General features: G+C 55.5%; 1 protein-coding gene across 6 annotated transcripts in view; it reads left to right on the top strand.

Moving 5' to 3' along the window:
* The window catches only part of PADI2 (peptidyl arginine deiminase 2), a 56,302-nt gene extending 30,144 nt beyond the window's left edge, over nt 1-26,158 (top strand). For 2 of the 6 annotated variants that reach the window (XM_070778087.1, XM_070778115.1), the window contains 13 exons: nt 4,562-4,679; nt 5,451-5,576; nt 9,213-9,278; nt 10,472-10,650; nt 12,710-12,864; nt 13,465-13,576; nt 14,090-14,197; nt 16,354-16,505; nt 17,707-17,851; nt 18,606-18,699; nt 20,456-20,541; nt 22,382-22,510; nt 23,130-26,158. In XM_070778087.1, the coding sequence (XP_070634188.1) occupies nt 4,562-4,679; nt 5,451-5,576; nt 9,213-9,278; nt 10,472-10,650; nt 12,710-12,864; nt 13,465-13,576; nt 14,090-14,197; nt 16,354-16,505; nt 17,707-17,851; nt 18,606-18,699; nt 20,456-20,541; nt 22,382-22,510; nt 23,130-23,363 (1,704 nt within the window). In that variant the 3' untranslated portion in view covers nt 23,364-26,158. Of the gene's footprint in view, nt 1-4,561; nt 4,680-5,450; nt 5,577-9,212; nt 9,279-10,471; nt 10,651-12,709; nt 12,865-13,464; nt 13,577-14,089; nt 14,198-16,353; nt 16,506-17,706; nt 17,852-18,605; nt 18,700-19,537; nt 20,099-20,455; nt 20,542-22,381; nt 22,511-23,129 lie in introns of those variants that run through there. The other 4 variants (XM_070778090.1, XM_070778094.1, XM_019982608.2 and 1 more) reach the window with 4 other exon arrangements.
* The last annotated feature ends 963 nt before the right edge of the window (nt 26,159-27,121 follow it).

Raw genomic sequence — 27,121 nt, forward strand, 5'->3', positions numbered from 1 at the left:
CACTCTGCTCCCCTGCAAAGGGCCACGTGGATGATTTTAATGGGTCACTTTCCGTTCTTGTGATTCTTGTGAAACATGCAGTGTGGTTAGGGTGTGTGTATTTTTAACTTGTGTAGGCGGCATTGTGTTCTCCAAGTCGTCTTCCTCACCCCCGTTTTATCTATTTTTAATTGAAGGATAGTGGCTTTACAGTAATGTGTTGGCTTCTGCCATACATCAACATGAGTCAGCCACAGGTATAGATATATCCCCTCCCTCTAGAACCTCCCTCCCACCTCCCACCCCATCCCACCTCTCTAGCCCTGGTTAAAGTTCCCGGAGTCGTACAGCAAACCCCCACTGGCTGTCTAGTTTATATATGGTAGTGTGAATCTCAACCCCATTTTTAAGTTCCGCTGGTTTTGCTCTGTGCACATCCTGGCTTCTATTTTCCATTTTCTGCTCTTCTAGAGCACTTAGATGTTTGCCATGGGCATACACTACTTTTATAACAACAACCTGTGTGCTGGTTTAAATTATATGGAGATGGGTACTTTAAAAAGTAATTAAATACAGCCCAGTGAGAAGCCTGGGGCCTGGCAGCCAGCTCCAAACTCTTGACGTGCCTCTGGGGGTTCCTCGGGGCTGTAGGGGAGCTGGCTCCCCGAGGTTCCCAAGGAGGGGCGTCCGCCCAGCCCTGCCTTCCTGAGGCCGAGTCAGCCCCACAGATCTGTGCTCAGTGTCTGCGGCCACATGAAGGCAGGCCCCAGGGCGGCCCCTGAGGCATCCTGCTTCCCCCGAGGAGCTGGGGGCTCACCCAGCCCCTGTGGGCCTGGACTTGCCCTGACTTCCTTCATCTGGGCCAGTGCAGTTTAATGTGATCTTCATTCATCTCATAAATATTTTTAACTTCATTGAAGTATGGCTGATTTACAGTGTTGTGTTAATTTCTGTTATGCAGCAAAGTAACTCAGCTCCACCTGTGCATTATTTTTCATGTTCTCTTCCATTACGGCTCATCACAGGACATGAACACAGCTCCCTGTGCTAACCAGTAGGGCCTTGCTGTTCAGCCATCCTGTATGTACTAGTACGTCCGCAAATCCCAGGCCCCCGGTCCTCCCCCGCCACCGCCTGGGCAACCACAAGTCTGCTCTCTATATCTGGGAGTCTATTTTTGTTTTGTAGATGTGTTCATTTGTGGCGTATTTTAGATTCCACGTGTAAATGCTGTCACTGGTATTTGTCTGTTTCTGACTTATTTCCCTTCGTATGACACCTCCTAAGTCATCCATGTTACTGCAGACGGCGTGTACCATTCATTTTGGTGGCTGAGTCCTATTCCATCATACCCATAGGCCGTCGTGCGCGCGCTCCACAGCCCCTCCGTTCGTCGTCGATGGACACGGAGGTTGTTTCCGTGTCTTGGCGACGGTGCCTAGTGCCGCAGTGAACGTGGTGGAGCATGTATCTTTTCATATTATGCTTTGTCTGGGAATATCTCCAAGTATGCGATTGCTGGATCATGCGGCAACTCTGTTTTCAGTTATTTGAGGAACCTCTGTACTTTTCTCCACAGCGGCTGCATCAGTTCACATTCCCACCAACAGTTCCCTTTCATCCACACCCTCTCCTGCATCTATTATTTGCAGACTTTTTAATGATGGCCGTTCTAACCAGTGTGAGGTACCAGTGTGTGTTGTTGTTTTGATTTATCCCATAAATATTTTTTCAGCGTCTCTTATGTTTCACGACTGGGTCAGGCCTGGGGGATGGCGAGAGCAGGACAGACAGCAGCCCCTGCCACCGGGGCCCGCAGTCCAGGGGGCATGGGGGCCACGGTGAAGGAAGACTGGCGGCGGTTTCGGCACAGTTGTCCTGAGTCCGCCCCAGAAGGAGCGCGTGAACCCAGGGAAAGCTGCTTTGGTCCAGAATATCAGAGAGGCTTCCAGGAGGAAGGGGGGTTATGCTCTGGGACCGGAAGGAGGGGTGGACTTGGCGAGGTGAAGCGGGGCAGGGCCGCTTTCCAGGTAGAGGGGGCAGCGCGCGAAGGCCCGAGCTTGGAGTCTTCTGGGAGCCGGGAGGCGGCCAGCGAGGGGGAGGCGGACGGAAAGGGGCCGAGGCGGGCAGGTCTCGCGGGGCCCCACGGCCCGAGTCAACAGGGGCCCCTGACAAGGCGTGAAGCAGGGAAGCAACGCGATCCGGTTGGAGTTTGTCCTAATATCGCTCTGGCTTCAGTCTTGAAAAGGAATCACCTTACAGGTCCCACTTGGAGCACTCAGAGCAAGTTTGAAAATGGCCGGGTGTCCGTTCACCCGAGAGCCCTGAGCCCCTCTGGGTGCCTCTTCTTCCCTCCAGTGTTACGGAGATATAATTGACGTATATCAGCGTGTATGTTTAAGGTACCGCAGAATGGCTTTGTTTATTGATTTGGGCTGCGTCGGGTCTTGGCTGCAGCACTCGGGGTCTCTGTTACACCGTGCGGGATCTTTCGTTACAGCGCGTGGACTCTCTAGCTGTGGTGCGTGGGCGCAGTAGTTGCCGCAGCGAATCCAGAGCACACGGGGCTCAGTGGTGGTGGCCTGTGGCTTCAGTTGCTCTGTGGCACACAGCCTGGTGATGACTCACATCATGAAATGGTCACCGCACTCAGTTCAGTGTAAATCCATCATCCCATATAGGTACAGAGTTGTTGCTCAGTCACTCAGCCGTGTCCGACTCCTTGCGACCCCGTGGACTGCAGCGTGCCAGGCCTCCCTGTCCTCCACCAACTCCTGCGGTTTCTTCAAACTCACGTCGTTGTGTGGGTGATGCCATCCAACCAGCTCATCCTCTGGCGCCACCTTCTCCTCCTGCCCTCAATCTTTAGAAATAGAAGAAAAGAAAGTTTTCCTTCCGATGAAAACACTTAACATTTACTGTCTTCACAGCTTTCATTTATAGTACATGGCAGTACTTGTCTCTCTCTGACTTACTTCACTTAGGTTCATCCATGTTGTTGCAAATGGCAAGATTTCTTTTTTTTTGTAGCTGAATACTATTCCATTGTGTATGTGTACTGCATCTTCATTATCCAGTCTTTTTTTTTTTTTTCTCACTATGTGCCAGGCACTTTTTTTTTTTAACTTTACAATATTGTATTGGTTTTGCCATACGTCAACATGAATCCACCACGGGTGTACACGTGTTCCCATATCTATTCATTATTGATGGGCACTTAAATTCCTTCCATATCTTGGCTATTGTAAATAATAATGCAGTAACATGGGAATACATATGTCTTTTCTAATTTGTGTTTTTATTTTCTTCAGATAAAGACCCAAGAGTGGAATTTCTGGATCATACGGAAGTTCTATTTTTAATTCTTTGGAGGAATCTCCATACTTTTTTCCATAGTAGCTGCACCAACTTATATTCCTACCAGCAGTGCGCAAGGGCTCCCTGTACTCCCCATCCTCGCCAGTGCTTATTCTTCGTTGTCTTTTTTGTGGTAGCCGTTCTGACAGGCGTGAGGCATTTCATTGTGGTTTTCATTTGTATTTCCCTGTTGATTAGAGATGTTGAGCGTCTTTTCACATATCTGCCCCCCTTTGTATGTCTTCTTTGGAAAGAATGTCTGTTCAGCTTTGCTGTCCATTTTTAAAATCAGGTTGTTTTCTGACCTTGAGTTGTATGAGTCCTTTGTATATTGGGGGTGTTAACCCTGATCAGATGTATCTGTTACAAACGTCTTTGCCCATTCAGTAAGCAGCTCTTTTATTTTGTTGACGGTCTCCTTTGTCGAGCACAAGCTCTCTAGTTTCGTGTGATCCTGTTTGTTTTCGCTTGTGTTGCACTTGCCTGAGGAGATAGATCCCAAAAAACTGTTTCTAAGACTGATGTCAAAGAGCACACTGCTTGTGTTTTCTTCTAGAAGTTTTATGGTTTCAGAGCTCACATTTACATCTTTATTCTACGTTTATGCTTGTGTGTGGCATTTGTAAGAAAGAAGCCCAGTTTGGTTCTTTGGGCATGGCTGTCGGGGTTTGCCCAACACTGTCTGTTGAAGAAGCTGTCTTGCCCAGTGTAGGCTTGCCCCTTGTCGTGGGCTGACGGCCCCGTAAGTGTACTTCCTCTCCGGCTCTGTCCGCGCCAGTCGTCTGTGTGTCTGTCTCCGTGCCCTCACCTTGCTGCTTTGACTGCTGCAGCTTTGTGGTTTGGTCTGCAGTCAGGCCCCGTGTTGCCTTCCCTCTGCCTTGGAGCCCGTCATAAAATGTCTGCCTGTCCATTTCTCTGGGCCCTGCCTCCCCACCCCACTCCAGGCAGTGGGGCACCAGATGTGAGGCTCGTGATGCCCGAGCCAGCCTTCTGTATCTGTCTCTCTGCCTGTCTGTCCCCACCCTGAGCCTGCCTTGGCGCTAACCCTGGCTCTCTCCAGGCATCAGACGAAGGACTCATGCTTGCCAGGTCACAGCTGCCCCCGTGGCTGCTCTTGAGTCTCACCCTGGGCCGTCTCCCCAGTGTCCTGTGGGGTCTGCACTGAGGTTGGGAACATCTGCAGAAGTAGAGACAACAGCGTTGCCCTCTCTCCTCGCCGACGCAGGCATCCTGGACCTGGGGCCCTGAGGGCCAGGGCGCCATCCTGCTGGTGAACTGTGACCGAGACACACCCTGGTTGCCCCAGGAGGACTGCAGTGATGAGAAGGTCTACAGCAAGGAAGGTGCGCGGGCTCAGCACTCGGGGCTGCGAGGAGGGCAGGGAGGGGCAGTGGGGACATTCGGGCCAAGTCTTGGGCAAAGCGGGAGGCGGGTGTGACCTTGGCTCTCCTGAGGACTGGACTCAGGTATCCACTCTTGCTAAGAGCAGATGGCAAAACTATCAATACCGCTCGGTTGGATTGGAACCACGCTCTTTACGAAGCTGCACCTATGTTAAAAAAGGAGCAGAAGGATGTTCCAGAAGTGTTATGGGAGGTCATCTGTGGTGTTGGAGATAGCAACTAGTTCTTACACTTTTCATAATATATACGTTTCCATAATATATACGTTTGGGGTTTGCTTTGTCCTGCTTGTAAAAGTAACAGGCCAACATTCCAGCCACAGTTCTCCTTTGTTTTTCTTTTTTAATTGAGATATGATTGACATACAGCAGTATGTTAGTTTAAGGCACACAGCACAGTGATTTGATTCCCATACATCATAAAGTGAGTATCTCAAGAAGTTTAGTAAACATCCATCATCTCATATAGGTACACAATTAAAGAAATAGAAAAAAAAATCCTTGAGAGGAGACCTCTTAGGATTGACTTTCTTAACGACTTTCACGTGAGACGTGCAGCAGTGTCTGAGATCAGTCGTGTTGTTCCTCACATCCCGAGGATAACTGGAAGTTGGTACCTCCCAAGTACCTTCATCCAGTCCCCCCGCACCTCGGACCCCTGCAGCCCAGAGCGGTTCTCTCAGTTCCAGCATCCTCTTGCCTCTGCCCGCAGACCTGAAGGACATGTCCCAGATGATCCTGCGGACCAAAGGCCCTGAGCACCTCCCTGCCGGCTACGAGATCGTCCTCTACATCTCCATGTCGGACTCGGACAAAGTGGGCGTGTTCTGCGTGGAGAGTGAGTGTCCCCTGCCCACCCTCCAGCGGCTTCTGCCCTCGGGGAGCGTGCTTCACCCTCTAAGGCTCCCCAGGGCCCCTTAGTCATCACAGGGGCAGGTGGCTGGAGAGGTCCAGGACTGGCCTCTTGGTAATGGACCAGCCATCATCCAGGGCCACCTCGGCCCTGTGAAGTCAGGGCCCCAAGGGCGCGGCCTCTCCGCCCTCAAGGAGTCAGCGGTGACAGTCACGGGCTTTGTGAGTCATCCTCCCCAGACTCCTGTCGCCTTCATGACGCCTGAGGCAGGGACCCACCCTCTCCCCGGCCGGTGTTTCTCCTCTCCGACTTTCTGAAAATGAAAAACTGCCCCGACTTTTTTTTTTTGGCATGCCGGGTCTTCATTGCAGCATGGGGGATGGTTAGTTATGGTACGTGGGCTCATGTGGGCTCACGTGGCCTCTGGTTCCCTGACCAGGGATCCATCCCGGGCCCCCTGCAGTGGGAGCGTGGGGTCTCAGCCACTGGACCACCCAGGGAAGTCCCCCCGCCCCGACTTTGAAAGAGCCCCTGATGATGCTGTGTGCACCCTCAAGGAGTAGACCCCTAGTTCATCTTGCCAAGGACAGGGCGTCCGGGGCCCCTTGTGTGGGAAACATGCTTTGCAAGGGGCTAATGCCCACAGCTGCCCGCTCAGTCTCATGCCTTCTGTGGTTGGCTGTTGAGCCCCTCCGTGCCGGGTGCTGGGTCTCAGCACCAGGATCCCTGGGTCAGCACCCTGCCCTCAGGGAGGGGACAGCCTGTGAGGGAGACGTCACGGGGAGCTTGACAAGGCAAGGACACAAAGCAAGTCGTAGGGGACAGCAGGTGGAGGCGGGAGCCACTGGCATAGAGGGTCGGGGGGCCTCTCCAAGGGGGGCGACGTCTGAGTCGAGACCCAAACCAGCCATGAGAAGTGCTGAGTGCTCAGTCGCTCAGTCGTGTCCGGCTCCCTGCAACCCCACAGACTGCAGCCTGCCAGGCTCCTCCGTCCATGGGGTTTTCCCAGGCAAGAATACTGGAGTGGTTTACCATGCCCTCCTCCAGGGGATCTTCCCAACCCAGGGATCGAGCCCAGGTCTCCCGACAGTGAGAAAGAACCAGCCATTCCCAAGCTGAGGGAAGAGTGTTGCAAGCGGAGGGAACCGGTTTGGAGCACTGGGGGAGCAGGCAGCAGACCGCAGCAAGGGATGTGTTGGAGTCAAGGTCGGCGGACTGGGCAGGGGCCAGGGCAGACAGAGGGCTTGGATTGACTCTAAGTGCAGCCAAAAGCCATTAGAGGCTTTTAAGCAAGCGACTGTCAAGCTCTGATTTATGTGTTAAAAAGCTCTCTCAGCAAAATAGTTCGCTTTGCAATTTGCCATGGTGCGGGGTGGAGCTGCCCTGCGTGCCTGTCCCTCCAGGAGCCTGGGGTCTCCTAGCTCTGGAACCCACCTCACAGAACAGGCCCACTCAGAACCGGGGCAGGTCCCGGTGACCCCGGGCCCTCGCCTCCAGGAGGGGCTCTGCCAGGACCGCAGTGGACAGCTGCCACCTGAAGCCCGTCCTCCTGCTGATCCACCCCGGGATCGGGCAGTGACTGCCTCGGGCTGGAAGGTCCCCAGTCAGGCCGGCTCCACTGCCCCAGGGGGCCCGAGCCGTTGCTGTTTACCCCATCCAGGCCGGGGTTACCACGGCGGGTGGGGCTGCTGGCCGGGCCGGAGGGGTACGGGCGGCCCCTGAGGTCACATTGTGACGCTCGGCCTGCTGCTCCCGGCGGCCCCCAGCCGTGACCTGGAGGCCTTTCCGAGGGTGGCGGTAGCCTCAGGTGTGGCTCGGGATTACGTCCGTCCCCCACCCAGCCGTCCGAGCTGGGCCCCGAGCAGACGGGAGCCGCCGCTGGAAGCGCTTTGCTGCGCCATCCCCAGGCTGTTATCGGGTTGCCATCCCGTGGAGGGGCACGGCCTCACTGACGCAGCGATGAGCCCGGGAGAGTCCGTGTCCCCCAGAACCGAAGCCCCGGGTGAACACTCGGCACCAAAGAGCAGGCTGAGAGGGATTTTGTCGATGGCGCGGTTTCCTTTTCTTCCTTTTTGCGACATTTTGAGGTCTCTGCCAAACTCCAGGTGTACCGTGGGTGAGGCTGTGTGGTGTTACACGAATGTCAGGTGCCACTCGTACCCAGCGGCCAGGGGCTGGGCTGGGGGCTCAGGGGCCCTGAGACGCCGTTCTGGAGCCCAGGGGCTTCACATCCTGGGCGTGGGCAAGTCTCAGCAGGCCAGCCCTTGGGTACCTCGTGTGGGATGTCACTCGTGGCTAAGGAGAGGCCTGACTGTCCCCCTGGCGACAGAGATCAAATAAGAAACATGTCAGCACTCAGCAGCCGGTCCGTGGAATGCTCCCTGTGGATGACACTGCTTCTCAGGGGGCTGTTACTGTGATCGTTGATTACAGTCAGTGACGTGGACAGGCGTCCCCAGTGCTGTTAGGAAGGCCCAGGCGTGTGTGCCCCAGCCTCAGACTCTACCCTCGGGTCTCAGAGGTCGGCTCCTGACCTTTCTCTGCGGGGGTCGGCTCCTGACCTTTCTCTGCGGGGCTGCGGTGACCGGCTTGCACCAGTTTTCCCAGGACTGTCCTGGTTTTGCACTAAAAATCCCTCATTCTGATAAGCCCCTCAATCTCGGGCAAACCAGGACAGTTGCTCACACTCTCAGAGTCTCCTTGGGAGGTGGAATGACTCCACCCTGACCGGAAGGGTGATGTCACGTGCCAGCCTGCGGGCCAACGCCTAGGGCTAAGGGGAGGTCAGGGTGGCTGGCGGGGCCAGCCCGAGGCGCGTGGGCTGCACCATAGAGGGGCATTGTTGGTTCCTGCAGGGGGAGCTGGCCACGCGGAGGCAGGCCCGCGTCCAACTGGGGATGGGAGACAGGGGAAGGAGGCTCCGGGGACAGTGGCTGATTGTTCCACCGAGTGATCGATCTGCCCAGAGCTGGCCTGAGATACTGTGGGCCACAGACAGAAAAGACTACACACAGATGGGCCAAAACGTGTCCTCGTACCCCACCCAGCTCCCCTGCCAGAGCCCCACCCTCCCAGGCCCAGGGGGAGCACACACGCACACACATCCCACCTAGCTGCCCTATTCCTAAACCATTCAACGAGAAAGTCGTGTTTTTCAGTAAAGGGTCTGCCGATACATTCACAGGTTCTCATAACAGTAATACCAGCGGGTCCCAGCTGTGTTACCGGTTGTCACCCTTGGTTACCAAGCTTACCTCGGTTCCTGATTTTATCTTGCAAGCACCTTGTGGCATGAATGTTACTGTCTCCCATTTAACAGATGAATAAACGAGGCTCGGGAAGGTTAAGTGAATTCCCTGGGGTTTTGCAGCTTGAAAGCCAAAGAGGCATCTCTCTGACTCTGGAAGTCATAGCCACTCAGGTAACCCACCCTCAGGGAGCTGTATTTATAACCAAGATCTAATTGAGCACCTTCTCCTATGTGAGGTGCCATCCCGAGCCCAGGCCTCGCTGGTTCCTCTGTTCATTTTGCACACGTTGTAGCCCTCGGGCGCCTGCTCATTAATCGTTCCCTTTGTTGTTGACGACAGCACTAAGCTGAGCCTTACTCTGCCCTTCCAGCTCTGCAGGGCATAAAGAAACTTCTCCTGGAACTGCCTAGGGTCCTACCTCCATGCGTTTGGCAATGCAAGTATTGCATCTTCTCGCTGTGCCCACCTCTGCCACCCCCAAGGGCATCTCAAAGGCTGCCTTTCTTCGCTCAAACTCCTCCCATCCCGCTCCCTTCCTCTGCCTCCCAGTAACCCCTCCAGCTCACTCACCGCAGAGCTCTACTGTGACGCTTCCCTCACCTGTGCGATCTTACCACCAGCTGAGCCTTGCGAGGGGCCACTTCTTGACCCTCTCTGTCTCGTGCAGAGGTCCTTGCCCATGTGGTCAGAGAGCAGTAACTCAGTATATGCACTCTCAATTGGCCTGAAAGTGCTCCCATATGGTGACATGGGCGCACTGGTGCATTCAGCAGATGTTTATCAAACCCAACCTGCGCTGGGCCCGGCCGGGCCTGTCTCAGCCATCATGCAGGTGACAGGCTCTGGGGGCCAACAGCTGAACACTGAGATCATGTCCGTTTGGGCTGGGACAGGGAAGGCCAGGGGTGCAGACGCTGCAGACAGAGCCCCTGGCTTGGTCTCTGGGGGATCTGGGCGCAGTTCAGAAGCCTGAAGGTGGGAGACAAGCCTTCTAAGCAGAGGGAACAGCACTGTGAGGAGCCAGGAGATTTCAGTGGCCTAGGAGTGTAGGAGAAACCGGCCTTTCCTCCCAGCTGCAAACGTGTGCAACCAGGAAAAAAAAATGCACAGCGAGAGACCCACACGCTGATACGGCTTCCACTGTACAGAGGGGAATGGAGGGCATAAGTGGGTGTTTTCTTTATATAAAGGGGAGGAGAGATTGGGGTTCAGAATTAGGGATTTGATTCCCAGCTCAGCTACGTACTGGCTATATGACACCAGACAAGCCATTTTCCCTTCTGGGACTCAGTTTCCTCCTCTGTAAAATGCGAACAATAATTCCCTTCTTCGCCACCACTGGCTGCCCAGTCCTCAGCTTCTCTCATCTCTGTCTCCTTCCTGGGGAGAGCTCACTCACTCTATAGCCGAGGAAGCTGGAAGCTGGGAGGGTGTCTGGTCCGGGGCCACAGGGCTAGGGCCCAGCAGGGCTGGGACGGTGCCCGGGCCGCGGCCCTTCCGGTGGCGTTGGCCGCTCGTGCTTTCCCTGTGTGTAGAGGACAAGGGGCTTTGCTGTCGCGCCCCCATCAGCGAGCCCGCCCCACGGTCGGCTGGGGGAGCGGGGCCTGAGCTGGGTCCTTCTTCCTCCAGACCCCTTTTTCGGCCAGCGTTACGTCCACATCCTGGGCCGGCGGAAGCTCTACCACGTGGTCAAGTACTCGGGCGGCTCTGAGGAGCTGCTGTTCTTCGTGGAAGGCCTGCGTTTTCCCGACGAGGGCTTCGCGGGCCTGGTCTCCATCCACGTCAGCCTGCTGGAGTACATGGCCGAGGTGAGGGCCTTCGCCGGGAGGGGCTCCCGGGGGCGGAGCGGGCTCCCCTTGGAGGAAGCCCAGGTTTGGAGATCTAAGTGCTCCCATCACCTGCACACATCCGCCAGGGCCTCCGAGCCCCGCCCTGGGGGTCCTCCTCACTGTACCTCCTCCCGAGGATGCTCTTCGGGTGTGTCTCTGACCTCACGCCTGTCCCCAGGTCTGCCTGCTCCCTGGAGAGAGTGTGTGTGTGTGTGTGTGTGTGTGTGCGCTCAATCACTCAGTTGCATCTGGCTCTTTGCAACCCCGTGGACTGTAACGACGTGCCCAGAGCAGAAACAGGAAGGCTGAGCCTGGCCCGATTATCATGTGAGCTGACTTCAGGAAGAAAACTTTGATGCAGTGAGATCAGACATTACTTGAGGAGCCAGGCTCCTCTGTCTGTGCAATCTCCCAGGCAAGAATATCTGAAGTGGGTTACCATTTCCTTGTCCAGTGGTTCTTCCTGACCCAGGGATCCAGCTTGCGTCTCCTGCGTTGGCAGGCAGGTTCTTTACCGCTGCGCCAGCTGGGAAGCCCCCATCCATGTGCAGGGTGGGTGTAGTTCTGGGCACAGGGAACCATTGGTTGGCACGAGGAACAAACTAAGCCACGCGCGTGTGCCCTGCTCTTCCCTCCCTAACGGGCCCTGCACCCTCGCCGTGGGAGCTGCCGAATCACAATCCTGAACCACGTCCCCCTGCTGCGGCCGGACATCTCGCGCACGTGCGCTCCTGGTTTGCAGAAAGTGAGCGGGGAGGCGAGTACTCGCCCCCTAGGGGAGCGGTGCCCCCAGCTGAGGCTGCTTCCCACCCGTAAGGACCTCTTACCAAAACTGCAGCCCCAGAGCCCTGGCTCTCAGGCCCCCTTCGCTCAGATAGAGGGAGGGCCTGGCTGCCCCCTCAGACACGGGCTTGCTCCTCTGCTTCGCCTCTCGACCACTTCAAGGCGAGATGCCATGGGCTCGGCCGCAGGTGAAGCTGGGCCTCAGGGTTATGAGAAGGAGCTCGAGTCAGACTGCCCGGGTCTGAGCCCACGAGACATTGGGCAAGTGAACTGGCCCCGTGTGCCTTGGTTTCCCCACGTGGAAAATAGAAATGACACATGCTTCTGCTTCCTGGGGTGATTGTGAGCATCCAAGCTTGGAGCAGCTCATTCACAACGTGCTCTCGAGTCCCTGGGAGGAGGGAAAGGCAGAAAAAACAGAGATAACGAGATGGGGCGGGGAGGGGCTGCTCCTGCACCCGCAGTGCATCAGGGTCTCAGAGTGGCCCCTCCAGCGGACACCAGCGGAAGGCAGACCCATGCGGGAAAGGCCACCCCTGTGCTCCCCACCAAGGGCGGGACGCGGCTTCCTGTAGCTTTCCAAAGCCAGCCATGCAACGAAATCTTACCTCATCTTCCCTCAGGTTCCGGGCAAGCTTCCCGAACCTTTCCTTAAAAAAAAATCTGGACAGAGCAAAATTTCGCCCGATAACATTAAAATGTTCACACGTAGAAAAGAGCAAGGTACCCAGAGCAAAAACTGAGGAAGGCTGGGTCTGACTCAGTCATCGTGTGAGCCGATTTCAGGAAAAGAACTTGGATGCAATGAGATCAGATAGCAGTTGAGATTGAGCTCAACAGTCTGGGTTTAAATACAGGCTCACCCACTTACTGATCACTTGACCTTGGACAGCTTTGTACAGTTTGTGAATCAGAGGTCTGTGACTCAGTTTTCCCATCTACAAAACAAGGATTAAAATAGTATGTACCCCTGAGTATGGCAGAAGTGAAATCTCACCTGTCACAATAGGACCTGGCATACAGTAAGTGCTCAATAATGTACTACCATTGGGAAAGACTGAGGCAGAAGGAGAAGGGGACGACAGAGGGTGAGATGGCTGGATGGCATCGCCGACTCGATGGACGGGAGTCTGAGTGAACTCCAGGAGTTGGTGATGGACAGGGAGGCCTGGCGTGCTGCGATTCATGGGGTCACAAAGAGTCGGACACAACTGCGCGGCTGAACAGCAGTTATTGGTCTCACCTACTTTGTTAGACAGGAGTGAAAAGCACCCTGACAAGACCTCCTGATCTCTCCCACGCCCAGGAGATCCCTCTGACGCCCGTCTTCACGGACACCGTGACGTTCCGCATCGCTCCGTGGATCATGACCCCCAACATCCTGCCTCCAGTGTCGGTATTTGTGTGCTGGTAAGCGGTAGGCACAGTGCAGACAGGCCAGGCGGCTGGAGCTGGGGCTTCAGGAGGTGAGAGACCTGGGTCAGGTCACGCTCGTTGCTTCTCGGCTGCGTGACCTTGAGCACTAACGTGACCTCTCTGTGCCTCTGTTTCTCTGAGATGGTGACATCACAGAGTCTCTGCGAGGATTAAGTGGGGTGAAGCAGGCAAAGCGTTTGTCAAGGTCCTGGAGCAGTTTTTGTGCTCTAAAAGCGATAGCTGCGTTTCCTTTCCCATATCCTTTGGGCCTGTGCTGTCCATGTCCTAAGCCCATCCCCTACCTCCGGGTTAGGTTAGCTGTTTCTTGGAAATCTGGGAGTCAGAGGTGGAAGGCTTTCAGGAGGTGGGGTGAGAATTCCCCTCCTCGCTTTGTTCATGACCGTGGCAGACACTGCAGGAAGGGCTGAGTTTGCACGGCCCTTGACTCCAGCAGCCTCTGCACAGGTGAGCACAGAGGGGCTTCACCTGCCCAGCAGGGCCCAGCCCAGGGGCCCGCTGCCGCGCCTCCCCCATGGCGGGCCTGTGCCTCCTCACGCTCCCTCCTGGTCTCTCCCTCTTGCCCACGCTTCTCAGCATGAAGGACAACTACCTGTTCCTGAAAGAGGTGAAGAACCTGGTGGAGAAAACCAGCTGCGAACTGAAGGTCTGCTTCCAGTACATGAACCGGGGAGACCGCTGGATCCAGGTGAGGCCCCCAGGCTGGGAAGGACGCGGCTCAGGACTCAGGCAAGAGGGGCAGCTTAGTGTCAGCAGCCTGGCAGCCAGCTGCTCCGCACGTGTGAATTCTATGTCAGATCACGCGTGTGCGTGTGCACAGGGACATAAACGCACCAGGCGGCTCACTGCAGCTTCTTAGAGGGGCGGAGACTGAAGCAACGGAGACATCCGTCCGTGGGGAGGGGCGACTGCGTGACCGGTCGCCTCTCTGTGGAGCACCCTACAACAGCCAAAGAGGAGCCCATCTGTGAATACAGCATGGCTCTCGAGTTAAGGTGTTCCTTGCAGGAAGATGCACACAGGATGTTACCAGCTTTTTACAGCGGGGTCAGTGAGTGCAAGCACACCAGGGGCCTGCAGAGCCTCTGAGGAAGGCTGCATAAGAAACTCCTGCCGTCGTATGCGAGGGACCGGGGAGGCAGCTGGAGTTCCCTGGAGGCCCCCTGGGCTCACTGGATGGCTCTTCCCACTGTCCCCACAGGATGAAATCGAGTTTGGCTACATCGAGGCCCCGCACAAAGGCTTCCCCGTGGTGCTGGACTCCCCCAGAGACGGAAACCTGAAGGATTTCCCGGTGAAGCAGCTCCTGGTGAGAGGCTGAGGGCCGCCTTGCCGGATGGGGTCGGGGTGCAGCCCGGGGCTGCAGGGCAGAGCAGTGGGGAGGCCTCGGGCACCCCTCTGTCCCCGGGAGTCTCAGGCAAGAACCCCGGAACGGGTTGCCGTTCCTTCTCCAGGGAATCTTTCGGACCCAGGGATTGAACCCGGGTCTCCTGTGTTGCAGGCGGACTCTTTACCGTCTGAGACACCGGGAAGCCCCTTGGCAAATTAGTCTGTTGCTTCCATCTTCTCATCTGCAGAATGGGTCATTGGGATAGTAACCTCCAACATCCCTTCCTGCTCTCATAACTGATTCTATGGGAGACAGAGATCTGCCCCTGCCCCCACCTCCAACTTGCAACAAAATACATTTCAAGGAGGAAACTTATAAGCAGTTGTTGGAAAGCCTGGTTCCAACTTCAAAGCTCAGTAAGGCTGTGATTTTTTAGTTCATGAGTTTTTAAAAAAGCAATCTAACCCCCACCCTTGATCCTAGAGGTCATTACCACTCTCTTTTTATGCCCTCAACAACCAATTGGATGAGGACAGAACCCAACTCAGTCTTCCTTGTCCTGACCTTCTGCCCTGAATAGGCAAGGAGAGCTTGGCTGGAGCATAAAATGTAGGTTAGGGGTCTTTCCCAAAGTAACATGCAAGACAGCCTCCCTGAGACACCAGAGCTGCTCAGCCCTTAGCCAAGTCCGCACCTGCTGCTTGAGAACACTCACTAACCTTGTCCCTCATCACAGGAGATGGCAGGGCCATGAGCACACGGCTCTGGAACGCCAGATGGAGCTGGCCTCGAGTCCCAGTTCCGCCCCTTAGCAGCAGCGTGGCCTTGGGCAAGCAACTTAACCTCCTCAGGCCTCAGTGTGCTCGTCTGTGGAACGGGGATTGGAATGGCATCCGTCTCACAGACTTGCTGCAAAGACCGAAGGCGTGATCTAAGACACCCATGCTGCTCCCGACACAAGGACTATTATTAGCTGCTGTTCTGGTTCTCATTCCCCAGCCCTGGACACCGTCCTCAGTATGGACTGTCCACTTCCTCCAACACGAGGGGCAGTCATACCGTTCAGCAGTTGCCACAGGCCTGAGAACTGAGGCCTCAGATCCTGTTCTCACTTTCTTCCTGGCTCACCACTGCCTGCAGTGTTCCCGGCTGGCCTGGTACCAGTGCCCTGTGCTGCGTTGTTCCTGGAGGCCCGGGCCAAGCCCGGCTCTGTGCTGCGTGCCTGCCCCCCGCCCCCTGTGTGAGGCTATAAAAGCCCAGCTGCCCCAGCCTCTGGCAGATCACACCTTGCCGTCTGGGGCTCCCAGGAGAGAAAGCGCTAAGCTGCAGCCATTCACCCCTCTGGGCACAGCTGTCCCTTGAGCCTCTGAGCTGGGCCAGGATAAGCCACGTCTTCTCACTCTATGATTTTTATTAGCAAGGATGTCTGTCGGACAAGCTTCGTTCCAGCCCCAGTGCAAGCTCTCAAGCAAGATCCCTACCTTTTTACCAAAAAAAAAAAAATCATGAAAGGAAACTTAAAATTCAGGGAGTCACAGGGGCTTTACCATACTCATTACGGGGGTTGTATCATGTAACTCCAGTCTGTTAGAGCTCTGTGCTAAGAAGGAGTCTGAGGCTGCATCTGGGCTCAGTGAACACACATGGTTGGTTGGGGCTGGATTGAAATCGTATATGTTACTTATCTGACGTTCTTGCATGTTTGGCCAGCTTTCCCTTGGTAAGATCATAGTAACAAACAGCCCCCATCCGTCAATAGCTAACATCAGCAAAGGTCCGTTGCTTGCTCACATCAGCAGAGGAACAGGGATGTCAATGGCACAAAACAAGGACCAATCATGAAATCGCCAGTATTTCTCTGTGTTTAAGAAATAGAGACGGATGCAGAGACACAGATGTGCACGCGTGCACACACACACACACACACGCACGCTCATACCGACGTGCTCACAGTCTCCCCATGCCGGGTTCCTGCTCTTCAGCGGGAGTAACAAGCAAATGGGCAACCCCCAGAAGCTAAGTGCTCTCAGGGCCATACCAAAGGTGGTGAAAAGTGGTCCTCAGAGGGTGGCTGGGCTGGGACTGAGGGCTCCTGGCCACGGGGGACTAACCACAGGTGTGTGCCCCCTGCCCAGGGCCCAGACTTTGGCTATGTAACCCGGGAGCCACTCTTTGAGACTGTCACCAGCCTGGATTCCTTCGGGAACCTGGAGGTCAGTCCGCCAGTGACCGTGGATGGCAAGACATACCCGCTGGGCCGGATCCTCATTGGGAGCAGCTTCCCTCTGTAAGAGAAGCCAGGGAGGGGCTGGCGGGGGGGGGGGGGGGGGTTGGGGGGTAGCGGTTGTTTCTGTCGGAGCAGACTGGGTTGCTCCAACATGGAGTGATTGGCTGGGAGAATTAACCTGCCCATGACTGACAAGATATAGACATTCTTGGAAAGAAAATCAAGTTAGCCTTTACATCTTAGTGTGAATTAGGATCTAACGTGAAGTGAAGTGAAGTCGCTCAGTCTTGTCTGACTCTTTGCGACCCCATGGACTGTAGCCTACCTACCAGGCTCCTCTGTCCATGGGATTTTCCAGGCACGAATACTGGAGTGGGTTGCCATTTCCTCCTTCAAGAGATTTTCCCGACCCAGGAATCGAACCCAGGTCTCCCGCATGGTAGGCAGACGCCTTACCGTCTGAGCCACCAGGAAAGAAACTAAGTAAATGACCCTCTTCCCCAAATGGGAGGGTATATGATGAGATTATAAATGCGGTGGGGAAGGGGCGCAGGAGCTGGAGGAGGGACAGCACTGAGAGAAGATGCGTGGGGGCCTCGGCAATATAGAAAACAAACGTGGGGGCAAGCGGCCAAGCGAGGTACTTCTGGGTGCTAACAGATGCAGTGAGGAAGATAAAGCAGGCACAGACAGAACAAGGAAGAGTAAGGTGAAGTAGGAGACATAGACGGGGCCCAGATCAAAAACGAATCTTCTAGCCACTGTGAAGATCTTGGGTTATAGTGTAAGGGTAACGGGCAGATTGAAGACCTCAGGGAGTGTAGAAGTCAAGAAGGGCTTCCTGGAAGAGGCGTCACTTGATGGAAGACTGAAAGTGAGATGTTACTCGCAGAGAGGGACATAGGCAGGGGCAGATTGTGCAATGCTGCCTGAGCCTTAGCCCCTCCAGCAGTCCAAGAAGGACCCCTGGGCACGAAGCTGGCCTCCCTGTACCCACTGACACCCTCAGGGCCTAAAGGCCGGGCTCCATGCCCTTCACACACACCGTGGCTGCAGCTGACACTTCCTTATTCCCCCCTGGACTCAACTGCCTTTCTGGCTGGGCAGTGTCTCTGCAACTCAGGTTCCTTCTCATGACTTTTCTGCTGATGCCACGCTGGGTCCAGGCTGGGTTCCAGGGGCTGAACTCCTGCAAGCCCTCTGGCGAGACAGGCACCACGGGCAACCTTCTGAAGAACTGCCCCCTCCCAACCCCACCCAGGTCCGGTGGTCGGAGGATGACCAGGGTGGTGCGGGACTTCCTGCAGGCCCAGCAGGTCCAGGTGCCCGTGGAGCTCTACTCAGACTGGCTGACCGTGGGCCACGTGGATGAGTTCGTGACCTTCGTCCCCATCCCAGGCACCAAGGTGAGCTGACCTCTGAGGCTGGAGCAGGGAGGCTGGTGCGGAACCCCTGTACTACCAGCTCTTGTCAGCAGCGGGGTATCTAGTGGAAATGGACTGTACAGAGGAAGAAGGAAGGAGGCTGAAGCTGGTTTATATGTTGTTGCTGTGGCCAGTAAATGTTTAACCCAATAAATCTGAAATTTTAGCATTTCAACATGTAATCATTATAAAAATTAATAATGAGAGGTTTTACGTTCTTTTTTCATACCAAGCATTCAGAATCTGGTGTATGCTTTATTCCTCACACATCTCCACTAAGACCAGCAGCACTTGAAGTGTCCGATAACCCCACAGGCTGGCGGCCACGGTACTGGCCGTAATGCCCTGGAGAGCAATGGCCTATGGGCCTGGGGCCCTAGAGAGAGTCTTTCGTTTTCTGAAATGCAAAGAAATGTCTGCAACTTAATAACCCTGGAAATCTGGAGCAAATGGCCGGGCCTCTTGGCCCCTTGGAGATGCTCTCCCTCTCTGTCCAAGGTCACCTTTTACTCGGAGCTTCGACTCGACGGCGTTGCTGAGGCAGGAAAATTTCTGTGGCAGGAAGGGTGAGAAATACTCCTCTGAAATAGAGAAATCCTGCCAGGCAGCCTTCGCCACTCGGTGTGGGTGGCTGAGACAATGTGCAGGCAGGGCCCCGGGTCTTCAGGGCGGGAGCCCCCCACGCAGCTCGGCCACCTGCCCTCTGCTGACCGGCCGGCCGGACGGTCTCTCGCAGAAATTCCGGATGCTCATGGCCAGCACCTCAGCCTGCTACAAGCTCTTCAGAGAGAAGCAGAAGGAGGGCCACGGGGAGGCCATCATGTTCAAAGGTGAGTGCCCACGGGGCCCTGGCAGCGAGCCAGGCCCCCAGGGGGCCTTTGGGAGGATGGGGCTGGTAAGCGCTTTGTCCCGGACAGCCAGCTCCACTTCCGGTCGTCCAGCCCGCTCTGAGGCCGTGGGGTCATCCTGGTGGGAGGCGGCCCTGGCCTCTGTGGGCCTCGCGGTCGTCACCCCCACCTCAAGCCGCCCACCGCCCCTTATGACCCTCGACAGTGGCCTGTGGTTCTTCGGGACATGGTGTGGGACACTTCAAATGGCACCAGCCCCGAGGAGAGTTAAATGGTTCAAAACCAAAGTGCCATCTGCACTCGGGGACCTTGCGCTTTGGAAACGAAGCTAGAGAAGAGCGTACATCCTGCAGTTTAGGGGCAGGAAGAAGAGCAGAGCTGATGACGCAATGCAGGACAGCTTCACCATGAGTCCCGGAGCGAGAAACCGTCTGCTTAATTCAGACACGTAATTGAGACAGACAGACTGGGAGGAGCTTTGCTCTTAAATTAACCATGGAAACAAAGGGAGCTGATCAGGTGGATTCAGTGAGGCGCCATGACAGTTTCTTAAGTGTTTTTCGTAAATTAGTTGTTGTCACTTTTCAGGTTGGCATCTCTAATCCACCTGATCCCAAGAGTGTATCCCTCAGACTGGTTGATACTTAGTTACATGACCACCCTCCATGTCCAAAGGCAGCGTTCCTGATGGTGACTAGTGTCTGGGACGGACAAGATAAGACCACTATCCTTTTTTAATTCCCACCGATAGGAACGTTTTAGGTTGGCAGGCATGAGTCTCAACTTTCTGAAAGCTTCTTTCTATATTAACCCCTCAAAGCCCCCCATAGGGCACAGGAGCTGTTATCTCTGTACAGATGCGTCCAAGGGGTTGGAGACCGCTCAGCAGCAGCCCCCATCTGTTTGCCACTAACAAGCTAGGAAACGCAGTGGACCAGCATCAGACACGGAAGAAAGGAGTCAATGGCTGGGCTCTGCAGTCTGGCTTCCTGGTCTGCTTACGGGCTCAGCCACCAGCTATAAGGCCTCGGATGAGTCAGGGAGCGTCTCTGTGCCTCCGCTTCTTCATCTTTAATGCTGGAAGCTACCTGATAGAGATGGGGGGAGACTATTGAGCTACTGCGGTGAATTTCCAGACGGCTCCCTGCTACATAGCGGGTGCTCCCTAAGCGTTGGGGGTCACCAATCAGAAACCACACAGGTCCCCACGAGCGGACAGGAGATAGATGCAGGCCCAGCACAGCACGGGGGCGGGCGTGAGGCGGGCCTGAAACAGGAGGGCATCGCTGCCTGGCCCCCTGCTTCTGCCACCCTCCCCCCTGGCCCGCTGCTCGTCCTTGGAAGGAGGTCGCTTCTGCCACCCGCCCCCTGGCCTGCTTCTCATCCTTGGAAGGAGGTCGCTTCTGCCACCCCACCCCCCCCCGGCCCGCTGCTCGTCCTTGGAAGGAGGTCGCTTCTGCCACCCTCCCCCTGGCCCGCTGCTCGTCCTTGGAAGCAGGCCTCTTGTGCCACCCCACCCTCGGGCCAGAGAGAGAGCAAGGCAGCGGCCCCCCTCTTCCCTGGCCCTAGTGACATGGCCAGCCCTGGGGAAAGAAGCGTCCGCAGGGGCTGCCCTCCCACGCTCCTGCCTGTTCCTGCTCCATCGGCCTCGTCCTGAGAGAGCCCAGAAGCTGAGAGTCTTGGCAAAGAAGAGCACGAGGCAGGACATAGACCATCCCCTGTCCTCTCACCCCCACAGGCCTGGGCGGGATGAGCAGCAAGCGCATCACCATCAACAAGATTCTGTCCAATGAGAGCCTCGTGCAGGAGAACCAGTACTTCCAGGTGAGCGCGGGCTGGGCCTTGTGGGAGGGAAGAGGCTGCGCCTGTCACAGCCTTGGGGCCGCCCTAGGGGATGGCGGCCCGCCTGCCTGACTTACTCCCTACTGGAAGCTGAGTGTGTGACAGCGGTGGGAGGTGCAGGCCAGCAGAGGCCAGAAGCAGACAGGAGACCTGGGAAAGAAGATGTACCAAGCGGTGCTCAAGAGCCGAAGTTTCTGTAAGGCTAGAGCCCACAACATTTGGGGGAGACCCACAGACAGCAAAATACGAAAACTACAGACCTACTTCCAGGAAAACTCTTATATGAAGATATGCCCTGAAGTTTTATTTTTTAGGGGTCACAGATTCCTGAAGTTTTCTCTCTATGGATGAATCCTACTTTCTGAATTCCTAAATCTCAAAATTATATCCAGAAGTAGAAACCAGTGAACAGGGTCCTATTTAGTTGAATTAGATCTCTGTTTGCATGGGCATATTTAAAGCACCAAGTTTAAAAAAAACTCGGACATATTGAGACAAAAGGGCACGATTGGCTCATACAAGTGGAAAGTTCGACAGTGGCGTGGATTTCAGGCGTAGGCTCATCAGGGCTCTGGCTCCATCCCTGCACTTGGGCTCTGCAGGATTCATCAGGGCTCTGGCTCCATCCCTGCACTTCTTGGGCTCTGCAGGCACCCTCCTGGCAGAAGCTTAGTTGCAGCAGTTCAAGGTCGTCCATCCACCCCCCATACCTCCACAAAGAGAGAGGTCTTACATGCCGCCAACAATTAAACAAAAGCTTTGCATTTCACTCTGCGCTAACCTGAACCGATTCTTATAGCCAGAGGAATTTCATATGCTGACTGCCTCAATCCTAGTTTATTGCCCTTGAACTGACCCCTGGAACAAAGAGGCAGGGGCACCAGCCGTCTCAAGGAGGTGACAGCTCAACCCAGCGACTGGCTGCTGCATTTCAAGGGGAGGGGTGGAGGGATGCTGGAGAAGCAACCCCAAGTTTCCCAAAGGTCCCCAAACGTCTCACGGCCGGTTGAAAGTTGACTTTATCACAACCCCTCTCTGTTTCACTTTTTGGCATCAGGTAGATCTGAGATCAGACCACGACCCCTCGCTTTCCGCACTGGGACTCTGGGCCGCTCACTAAGGAGTCTGTCTTAGCTTCCCTCGTCTCTAATACTCGAGATGTGTGTGCTCAGTCGCTCAGTCGTGTTCGGCTCTTTGTGACCCATGGACTGTAGTGCAACAGCTTCTCTGTCCATGCGATTTCCCAGGCAAGAGTGCTGGAGTAGGTTGCCGTTTCCTTCTCCAGGGATCTTCCCGACCTGGAGACTGAACCTGAGTCTTGTTAGGCAGATTCTTCACCACCGAGCCACCTGGTCTCCAATAAGGAGATACTAACAGCGTCCACCTCACGAGACTGAGGTTGAGACAAGGAACGTACGTACAGCACTCAGAACCGTACACTTAGGGTGCTCGTACATGTTAGTTTTTATTATTATTAATCAAGACCATCGTCACTGTTACTCTTTCCACCTGGGGTGGCCTGAGGATTCAGTGGGACGCTGCATGGCAAGCGCTTAGGGTCTGACTCGTAGTTGGTGATCAGTAAATGAGTGCTGAGTATCATTGCTGTGAGCTCCTGGTACGAATTCTGTAACTTTCTCGCTTCTCCATTACTCCCAGTGCGGGTGGGAGGGGCATGGGAGAGGTGCCCCGTGCTGGAGGAGCCCTGCACGCTCCCTGGAGTGCTGGGGCCCCGGGTCTGATGCCTCAGGCAGGGCTGAGGTGGACAGAGGTGTTGGGGTGCCCCTCACTCGCCCGCCCTCCCTTCTTCCCCGTCACCCAGCGCTGCCTGGACTGGAACCGCGACATCCTCAAGAAGGAGCTGGGACTGACGGAGCAGGATATCATCGACCTGCCCGCCCTGTTCAAGATGGACAAGAACCACCAGGCCAGGGCCTTCTTCCCAAACATGGTGAGGTGTTGTGGGCTCCGGACCTCACCCAAACTGTCAGTAGGGGCGGGCCAGACTTGGAGGGACCCCTTGCTGAGGCTGGCCGAACGGGAGGCCCAGACCCCAGGCCCGGCTGAGCTGCCGTGTGGCCTCCCACCCCAGCACTCACCCTGCCTGGAGGACTGCTCCTCCTGGTTGCCCCTTGGGATCCTGGGGGAGGCTTCAGCTTAACACAGTGGAAAGTGCTTTGTAAATTCAAAGGCCTTTATAGACGAGAGAGATTCTTGTTATCATAGAGGAGAGTCTTCTAGAGCTAGAAAGAGGTTAAAAAACTCACACACAAGAAACACAGCTGCGTGTATACGCACATGAAAACACGCGTTCACGCGTGCAGTGCACACACCGATGCACATGCAGCTGCATGCACACGTGTGTCCACACACACACACGGGGCGGTTGCTAGGCTTTCCATGTAGCTGTGCCGTGTATGGAGTGCTGAGCCCCCTCTGAGCCTCCGCTTCCTCATCTGTAAAGTGGGGATACTCACAGTCCCGGATCGCAGGGCTGTTGGAGGGCTTGGAGCAGGGCGGGCAGAGCAGGCGCTCAGTGACGGTGACTGCCGCCCCCCTGCCCGTCCCAGGTGAACATGATCGTACTCGACAAGGACCTGGGCATCCCCAAGCCGTTCGGGCCGCAGGTGGAGGAGGTGTGCTGCCTGGAGACGCATGTGCGCTGCCTGCTGGAGCCCCTGGGCCTCTGCTGCACCTTCGTGGACGACATCTCCGCCTACCACAAGTTCCTGGGCGAGGTGCACTGCGGCACCAACGTGCGCCGGAAGCCCTTCGCCTTCAAGTGGTGGCACATGGAGCCCTGACCTGCCCGGGGCTGCCGTGAGCGGGCCGCAGCCCCACGGCTGCCGTGCTGGTGCCGGACCAGCCTCTGTGGTTCTTAGTGTGACTGCAGGATGCCCTTCAGCGATAGCCATCAGGGAACTTGGGGGAAACGTTTCTACTTTCAATTTCACTTTACTTACAGGACCCGGAAGTTGCCTGGCACACTGGGCCACACAGCTAGGTCGTGGGGAGAGAGAGCCCAGGAAACTGGGCCTCTGCTTGCATGCGAGTTGAGGGTGGGGGTCTGGTTTTTCGAGGGCTTTCTCTTTCTTGGTGAATTTTAAATGGGAGAGTGGAAATTTAAAGCGAGGGAAGAGGGGGGAAAAAAGGTAGCCCCAATTGTCAGTTATCAGAATCAACTAAGATCTCTAGAAGAGAGGGCCTCAGTGAGGGGAGGCGGCCTGGCTCCTTACCTGGTCACGTAGCTGGCAGTGTGTTCACTCAAGGTCACCATGTTTGAAGTGAGTACTCAGCAACCAAAGCCGAGTCAGGCGCTTGTATGACAAAAAGGAGGAGACCCAGCTGTCGGGGCTGACACCACAGGGCCCGGGTGCCCCCCGCCCTCCCTGACTTCTCCAGACTCTTCGTACCCCCAGAGCACCCCCTGCCTGGACTGGACTGCGGGCCGCCCCTGAGGGGCCTTCCAGCACTGGGGACGGGTGTGGGGTATCCGTGCCTTGCCTCCCTCAGAAGGGCCTCAGCACCCACAATGTCATCTCCCCCGTGACCCTCCACGTGGACCGTCCTGAAAGTAGCTGAACGTTTGGCCAGAGTCTGTGTAGCCCTGATGTGAAAAGCAAGCCAAAAACCCCAGGGCCCAGAACCTTCCCCAGTCTTTAGTCTGTTGTCCAAAGCGGAATGAGAGGAGACGGGAAGAGGCTCTGGGACGGCCAGTTTGCCCAGCAGCCGTGCCCCGAGGGCCAAGGCAGCCGGCATGAGGGGATTCTGGGATCCAGGTGTACCTAGAACTGCCGTCATCCTTTGAAATCCACTGCTGTTTGTCCAGGGGGCCACCCCATTTATTCATTCCTTTCCAGGCTGCCGCAGATCCCCTTGCTTGCCCTCTGCAGTGTAGACACCACTGGCAGCTCCCCACTCCCCGAGGGTCCAATCATCGAGCTTAGACCCTTCGCTGGCAGCAGATTTTATCAGCACAGCCTTCTCCATTTCTGAGATGCTCCTTCTGCCTCATCTTTCTCATGGACCCAGGCTCTCCCAGATGTTTGGGAGTTCCCCACCCCCCGCCCCGACCCCAGCATCCTCATGGCCCCAGAGTTCCATGTGCAAAGATGCCCCAGGGTGAGCTGTGTTACCCATCTTCTCTGCTGGGTTCTCGATTCTCTGGCCGCCCCTGACCCATCTCCTCTCATGGCCTCCACTTCCTGCTCTGATGCCGTCTCTCCAGGCAGCTAGACAAGGACTTCTTCCCCACCAGCCACACTCAGACCTCCCCGCCACAAGACACAATTAAAGACCCACCTCTCCTCTCCAGATGTCAGGCACAAGACATAAAGACCCTGCCCTAACCTCCAGCCCCAACAGCCAGTTCTGGGCCAGATACTGGCCTTAGAGATGGACCGATGATCCCCACTGAAGTTTATTAGTACATGCTGAAAATCCTCTCATTTGGACATAATCAGATTCATTCTCTGGCTCCCACTGAAAAGACTTAGTTTCAGCTTTAAAATTTCCTTTAAGGGCAGCTGACTTCAGAGAATAAGTGAATTATAATTCCACTTCGAGAGTTAAAAAGGAACTGATTTATAACCAATGAAAAGGTTGTAAATTTGGATTCCTGAAGAATGAGATCTTGGATTATTCACTCATTCAGCAAACCTGTATTGTGTGTCTGAGTGCCGGGCACAGTGGTGGGCTCTGAGGGTACAGGGCCCGGTAGCAAGCAGGTTCTGGCCCTTGCCTTGCCTCCAGGAGGCAGCCACCCACATTTAAATGTCCACATCTGCCCTTCCGGTGATGCACTCTTTAGAAATACCAGTTCACTATATTCAGGGAATGCACAGGGTGCAGAGCTTCCACAAGTCGCTGTCGCAGTGAAATGAGAGGGGTGGGTCTTCTTTAAACAAGCCTCCTGCCCGTCCAGCGGGGCCAGTGCCCCCCAGCAGATGGGGCCCCAGCGCCTTCAGAAGCTGCTGTTCCCGCTTTGGGAACAGCGGCTCCTGCCTTTGGGGCCCAAGCCCCAGGTTTCTCCAACCCCAGAGCTGAAGACACCAAGTGCCTATTTGTGAATGTTTATCTGGAGACTTAGAGTTTGCTGTGTGTTTTTGTGCTTGGTTAATGTGTGTGTGGGGCTTTCATTTTTTCTTTTTTAGTCTGCCTTAAGGGGAAGCGCGCACTTCCCGTGTGGAGACGGTGTGTATTTCTGGATTTTTCTAAGGCTCTCCCCATCAGTAAGTTAGCAGTTGCTGATGACTCTGAAGCCCCCAGGCCTCAGACGGCCTTCCCCGTCTTGCTTGCCCACCCGTGCGACTGCCCTTGCCGTGGATATCCCCCCAGCATCCCTGGGCTTGTGATTCTTTCCCACCCACCACCTTCTATAAACATAGGCCTAGAATACACTCCCGTGTTGCAAAACTCAGCCAAGGTCCTGTTTCGATCTTTACTTTGAAATCTTTTAAATAAGAGAGCAGAGGGTATTGTGAAGATGACGAGAGGCGGGGCATGGTTTCAACTTTCTGGACAAGAGGCGATGCTGGAGATGGCGACATGTTGGGAAAGAGCCTGATTAAGCAGCAACAAAATAAATGGTCGGAGGGAAGTCCTGTGGCTGCTGGTGTGATGTTCATGGTTGCTTCATGGCCATACACGGGCCCTCTCCTGGCCCTGTGGTCGCTGCCCTTCTACACACACAACCAGGGGTCTCAGGAAGGGTACCCCGAGGGTTTGGAATCCCACACAGTCGATGGATGTGTAGTACCTGGCCACCACCCAAGGTCAAGACCAACACCCACAATAAAGTCTGACTGTTTTCTGGTGGGGTTCCCCAGAAGGAAAGCCAAAGGTGAGCTTTTGGGAACAAGTGACTTATGAAGGAAATGCCTCCCTGAGAAACCAGGAAGGGAGCGCAGGGAGCAGGACCAGAAAAGGGAAGAGGCCAAGAGTGTGATTTCAGATGTAGCCTCAGCCTGGTCACAGGAGGGCTCTGAGCAGAAGTGGCAGCTCAGTCATTCCATCTGGGGCCAAGTCTCACAACCTACACCAGTCAGTCACTGGCCGTGGGGACTTGAACTCTGAACGGGCAAGGGGGTCCCTGGAGCCCACCGGCAATCATCTGAAGGGGGTCACAGCTGTAGTTTTGTGTTTTGCCATGCCTCTCGGCTTGCGGGATCTTAGTTCCCTGACCAGAGATTGAACCCGCACCCCCAGTGGCTGTAAAAGCATAGGGTCCCAACCCCTGGATGGCCAGGGAATTGCCCACAGCTTGTGCTTTTTAGCAGAGGAGTCCCAGGAGCTGGGGGATGGGTTCCCAGAACAAGAAAGGGATCTGGGCAAAGCGCCAGTGTGCCCACTGCTCTGAGTGATAACATATTCTCATAATGTGGAGTTGTCGCACAGGATGTACGATTTAACCCATGGCATAAAACCCATAGGCTTCCCTGGTGGCTCAGACAGTAAAGAATCTTCCTGCAAGGGGGGAGGCCTGGGTTCGATCCCTGGGTTGGGAAGATCCCCTGGAGGAGGGCATGGCCACTCACTCCAGTATTCTTGCCTGAAGAATCCC

The sequence above is a fragment of the Bos indicus genome, chromosome 2 (assembly GCF_029378745.1).
Source record: "Bos indicus isolate NIAB-ARS_2022 breed Sahiwal x Tharparkar chromosome 2, NIAB-ARS_B.indTharparkar_mat_pri_1.0, whole genome shotgun sequence".
Lineage (NCBI taxonomy): Eukaryota > Metazoa > Chordata > Mammalia > Artiodactyla > Bovidae > Bos > Bos indicus.